We start from the raw sequence: 5,879 nt of genomic DNA, 5'->3' as shown, positions 1-5,879 counted from the left end.
TTTTCCAAAGATTATAAACCCTCTTTTTTCTCCTAAGCTCAAGCCACAATTCTCTGTTGAGCCAGGCTGGTCTTCTTCCCCGCCAGCTCGTCTTTGGGCACGTGGGGACAGACCGTTCCTGTGCCATTAAGATTTCCTTCTTGAAGAGCGCCCAGCCTTCCTGGACTCCTCTGCCCTTCAGAACCACCTCCCAAGGGACTCTACCAACCAGTGTCCTCAGCAGCACAAAGTCAGCCCTCCGGAAGTCCAATACAGCGGTTTTACTGGTCCCCTTCCTGGCCTCGCCAAGAATAGGGAACTCCACCATTTCGTGGTCACTCTGCCCAAGACCGCTCCCGACAATCACATCCTCCACCAGTCCTTCTCTGTTTGTGAAGAGAAGGTCTAGCGGGGTGCCACCCCTGGTAGGCTCACTAACCAGCTGTGTCAGGAAGCTATCTTCCATGCCCTCCAGAAACCTCCTAGACTGCTTTCTCTGGGCTGTTTACCAGTTTACCAGGCACTGACGTGAGAATGACAGGCCTGTAGTTGCTAGGGTCTTTTTTTTTTTGGCCTTTTTGAAAATTGGTACAAAAAGGGCAAGAAAGTATCAGGGGCAGTTGAGCATAAGATGACCTGCACACCCGAGTTCCTGATCCCAAACCCTTGAAGTCCCTTTGATTGCTCGCAGATTATGCATTGCCATTTCTTCTCCTTCCAGATGTAGGACGAGCAATCTGTAATAGTCTGAGGGTTGAACCAAGCTGGGAAGTCTCATAGAATCACAGTATCATAGAATATCCCGAGTTGGAAGGGACCCATAAAGATCATCAAGTCCAACTCCTGGCACTGCACAAGTCTACCCAAAAGTTTAGACCATGTAACTTCTTCTCCATAATTTTACCAGGCACTGACGTGAGACTGACAGGCCTGTAATTGCTACGGTCTTCTTTCTTACCCTTCGTGAAAATTGGGACAACATTTGCCAGCTTCCAGTCTACTGGGACCTCTCCAGATTCCCAAGATCATTAAAAAATAATTGAGAGAGGTCCCGTGATGACATCAGCCAGCTCTTTAAGCACCCTGAGATGAATCCCATCTGGACCCATGGACTTGTATGGATCCAGGTGGAGCAACAAATCCTGCACACTTTCAGGGTTGGTTGGGAGTTTGTCATTCCCACCGTCTTGGTCCACCTGCTCAGGGCACCCAGGGTCCTGAAGCCCATCATCAGCATTGAAGACAGAGGTGAAGAAGGCATTAAACGTCTCTGCTTTGCCTATGTCATTGTCTGTGAGGAGACCTTCCCCGTCAAGCAGCGGACCTATGTTTTCTTTGGTTCTCATTTTTCTATTAAAATATCTAAAAAACCCTTATTTATCATCTCTCACAGACATGGCCAACGTCAACTCTAGTTGGGCTTTGGCCCCATGAATTTTCTCCCTACAAACACGAACAGTGTCCCTGTATTCCTTCCTCGTCACCTGACCCTCCTTCCAGCAGCCGTACACTTTCTTTTTCTGTCTAAGCTCCAGTAGAAGATCCCTGGTCAGCCAGGCCAGCTTTCTGCCCTGCCTACCTGCCTTCTGATATTTTGGAATCACCTGATCTTGTGCTTTTAGGAGGCAGTGCTTAAAGACTGACCAGCACTGATGGACACCTATACCTTCAAAAGCACCTTCCCAGGGGACCTTGCTGACTAGTTCCCTGAGCAGCCTCAAGTCTGCTTTCCCCATATCCAGGGCTGAAGTTTTGGTGGCAGTTTTCCTTCTCTCACCATAAATTCTAAACTCAACTACTTCATGGTCACTATGACCGAGACAGCCGCCAATTGCCACGTCTCCCACAAGACCCTCTCTGTTTTCCAGCAACAGATCAAGGAGGGCACCTTTCCTAGTTGGTTCCCTTAGCACCTGAACCAAGAAGTTATCATCTAGGTGCTTTATGAACCTCCTGGACTTACTCGTGTCAGCCGTGTGGTGATCCCAGTTGACGTCTCGCAAGTTGAAGTCCCCCATAAGGACAAGGGGAGTTGATCTCGAGGCATCTCTTAGTTCTGCAAAGAATAATTCATTGGTGTTGTCATCTCCTAATGATGTCTCCTTGTCATCTCCTTGTGATGTCCTTAACCCGGGCCCCAGGAAGGCAGCAGACTTCCCTTAGAGGAGGGTACCTTCTACATATTGGACCCTCTGTTTCGTTGATTGTTGAATCACCCACAACTAAAACTCTCCTTTTCTTCCTCCTGTCTGTGGTCACTATAGAGGGGGTTGGCCTTTCCAACCCTAGCAATATATCTGGTGGAGGGGGATTGTAGCCTTCTCCATCCATCGATTGCCTTTTAGCCTCCAGGGCCTTATATCTGTTGTTCAGGTCTACCTGATAGGGTGATATGGGTGAAGGAGGATTTTACCAGCCACCTCGAGCCTGGACTTGTTTCCTTTCATTCATATCCTTCTGCCTTGTGTCTGCTGAGGGATGGATACTTCATTCCCTTTGAGTTGGGAAATTCCTGGTGCCTGTTCTTGTTCCACAGAGGCCAGAGTTAGGCATCAACAGTCTATCTCCCTCTCTGAATCCTAGATGTTCATAAGTTTTATAACCTCTTTTCATAGCTCAGCTACCATGCAGAGCAGGTCTTCCACCTGCTCATATCTTACGCAATTGCTGTCTCTGCAGCTGTCCAACGGTGGTGTAAAGCTTTGGCACTCCCTGCAGCCTGACACCTGGACAGCTGTGTACTTTTTTGGAAGTTCAGTTTGGGTCCCCACCTCCTTTCTGGAAAGTGTGGAGGTGGCCTTCTGCTGTTTGCCCTGAGCGGTCTGTCACAGGAACTCACTGCAGCACCCTGCCTGCATGAACTGCCACACAGACTGCCACAACATGCCCTGACTGGTACCTAATGTCTTGTTTGCCTGCTCTGTGCACAGCATTTCTGGTTGCTCATGCTCCCTAGGGTCTCCCAATTGGCTCCTGAAGGGCTGTCTTCAAACTACAGAGGGGGGCAGTACTGAAGGGAAACCCCTGCACACCGCAGTTCCCCTGCTCCTATGCAGAAGGTGTCTGCCCTGGAGCCAATCACCTTGGTGAGTGAGAGTCATTATAATTGGGTGAAATGGGTTTAAATACACAGGCACAATGAATAGTGAGGTTTAATGGTAAACAACAATTCTAATAAACTGGGAAAAAAATACCGCAAGACAAGAATAGAAACCAGGCTTGGCCTATCATGAGTAACATTATGAGCAATTTTCAGAAAAATGCAGTAAGCTTATGGCTTATGAAATACACCCAGTCATCAGTTTCCACATTACATCCTTGAGGTCCTGGTTCCTCATGCTGTAGATGAGGGGGTTCACTGCTGGAGGCACCACCGAGTACAGAACTGCCAGCGCCAGGTCCAGGGAAGGAGAAGAGATGGAGGGGGGCTTCAGGTGAGCAAACATGACTGTGCTGACAAACAGTGAGACAATGATCAGGTGAGGGAGGCACGTGGAAAAGGCTTTGTGCCGTCCTTGCAGTGAGGGGAGCCTCAGCACAACTCTGAAGATCTGCACATAGGACAGAGCAATGAAAATAAAACACCCCAACATTAGAAAAGCAGTAAGCACAATCATCCCAGCTTCCCTTATGTAGGAGTCTGAGCAGGAGAGCTTGAGGATCTGGGGGATTTCACAGAAGAGGTCCCGGGCATTGCTTTGGTCAAGAGGTATTGAAAATGTATTGGCAGTGTGCAGCACAGCGTTGAGAAAGCCACTGCCCCAGGCAGCTGCTGCCATGGTGGCACAGGCTCTGCTGCCCAGGAGGGTCCCGTAGTGCAGGGGCTGGCAGATGGCAACGTAGCGATCATAGGCCATGATGGCGAGAAGAGAAAACTCTGCTAGAAGGAAAAAGAGTAGCAGAAAGAGCTGTGCCACACATCCTGCATAGGAAATGGTCCTCATGTTCCAGAGGGCATTGGCCATGGCTTTGGGAACAGAGGTGGAGATGCCACCCAGGTCGAGGAGGGCGAGGTTGAGGAGGAAGAAGTACATGGGGGTGTGAAGGCGGTGGTCGCAGGCTACGGCTGTGATGATGAGGCCGTTGCCCAGGAGGGCAGCCAGGTAGATGCCCAGGAAGAGCCAGAACTGTAAGAGCTGCAGCTCCCGTGTGTCTGCAAATGCCAGCAGGAGGAACTCAGTGATGGAGCTGCTGTTACACATTTCCTACCTTTGGGCAAGGGAGCCTGACAAAAGGAAGAAATGACAGTGCAAAATTTAAGGACTTCTTTTGGACCACTACATATCTCAAGAAACACCCCACAAAGCAAAACACTGCCTCATTCATTTCAGGAGGATCTTTCTGCTGCTCCTTGTCTTATGTCTGGTTGTTGCTCTGAGGGTGCCACAACAAGCAGGGTGCTCTGCTGTGAGCTCTGCGGCAGTCAGCCCTGGTCTGCAGCAACACTTAGAAGGGAACCTGGAGTGATCTGAGAAGTCTGCTGGCCAGGGACATCTCCCAGTTTGCAGGTCATGAGGAGAAGGTCAAATAATTCCTCAAAAAACAACAAAGCTGATGTTGGTACTGTCTGTAGGCTAAGGTGTGTGAGGTGCCTCAGAGCAGCAGCAATGCTCCAGGAGCCTTAGTTTCTTATACAGATACTACAGCTCCATTACCATCCCTCTCACTCACAACACAGGTAGGAAAATGGAAGCAGAGATTGTAGAAGGTGCACTGCCTTCAGGTAGGTCTTGCCTTGCAGTTCTGCTGTGCAGTGCCCTGGGGAGGTGTGGGGCTGTGAGCAGCCTGTCCCTGGCAGCAGGCTCTGGGCAGCAGCAGGACCCTGCCCTGCCATGCCGGGGGAGCTCCTTCCACCCGCAGCTTCTCCCCGCAGCCCCTGGGCAGCTCCCTGGCCAGGCTGAGTGCTGAGCCTGGCAGGCAGCAGAGGCCCTGCCCTGGCACACAGCCCCTGGGGCACAGCAGGGACCCTGCTCTGCACCACAGCCCTGGGCACCCCTGCCTGCACCCCCGGCTGCACAGCCTGCAGCCAGCCCCAAGAGAAGGGAGCCCTCGGGCCCTGCACGCTGACCCTGCAGCACACAAGCCCTGCATGCCCTTCAACTCCAACACTGACTGTACTCCTGACAGCTCCCATCGGCTGAGGGCTGTGCCAGCTCCAGGAGAGCCTGGCAGGGCATGCCGAAGCATTGCCCTGTACCCAGAGACCTACCGTGGGGAGGTGGCTCTGATGATTTCTCTCCCTGCCAGCTCTCCTCTGCCTTCCCCCCCAGGCTGCCCTGAACCTCTCTCCCACTTCTCTCTCCTTCCCCCATGCCAGCTGCAGGCAGTGCCCCCAGCCCTGCTGCCCCTGGCAGAGGAGCTAAGTGGCTGAAGCAGCTTTTCAAGTAGTCCAAGTCTGATGCAAACTCCAAAGCCTCTCACAGCCTTAATGATTCCACTGAGGGACATTACTGACAAAGTCTCCCCATGGCCTTGTTAGAGCAGAAAAGTGCAGGCAGTGATTACAGGGAGACCAAGGCCAAGGAAACGTGGACCTGAGGCTGAGGAAACCTTGATGTGAGCCAGTCAGACCCTGACTCCAGCCCCTGGGAAGGGAGATCCTGTCCCTCCAGTGGGGTTTAGGGCTCTTCCTGGGTCAGTGCAATATGGGGATGGGCAATGCCAAGCACAAGGCTACAGGAGGACATCTCCTAGGCTCCCCAAGGAGGATGAGGAGGCAATGAAACTGTGATGCTGTAAGGAGAAGGTGTCTCCTCATAGGCCTCCATGACAGAGACTAAAGCCAGAGCCCAGCACACAAAGCTGTTAGCTCTGTTGAAGGCTTTCAACCTTGCAAAATATCCCTGACCATAACCACCACAGGGTCTTCTATGGTATCCCATGCATGTGCAACTTTTTCC

General features: G+C 51.6%; 1 protein-coding gene across 1 annotated transcript; it reads right to left on the bottom strand.

Moving 5' to 3' along the window:
* Positions 1 to 3,257: 3,257 nt before the first annotated feature.
* On the bottom strand, positions 3,258 to 4,181 carry LOC311429021 (olfactory receptor 14C36-like; the record flags this gene model as incomplete). Its single annotated transcript, XM_084540182.1, has 1 exon — positions 3,258 to 4,181. The coding sequence occupies one exon, from the start codon at positions 4,179 to 4,181 to the stop codon at positions 3,258 to 3,260; it is 924 nt and encodes a 307-aa protein (XP_084396308.1).
* Between the last annotated feature and the right edge of the window lie 1,698 nt (positions 4,182 to 5,879).

Source organism: Aythya ferina (assembly GCF_964211825.1).
Source record: "Aythya ferina genome assembly, contig: HAP1_SCAFFOLD_245, whole genome shotgun sequence".
Lineage (NCBI taxonomy): Eukaryota > Metazoa > Chordata > Aves > Anseriformes > Anatidae > Aythya > Aythya ferina.
Note: the sequence above shows the minus strand (reverse complement) of the source record. Positions and strands in the feature narration are given on the sequence as shown.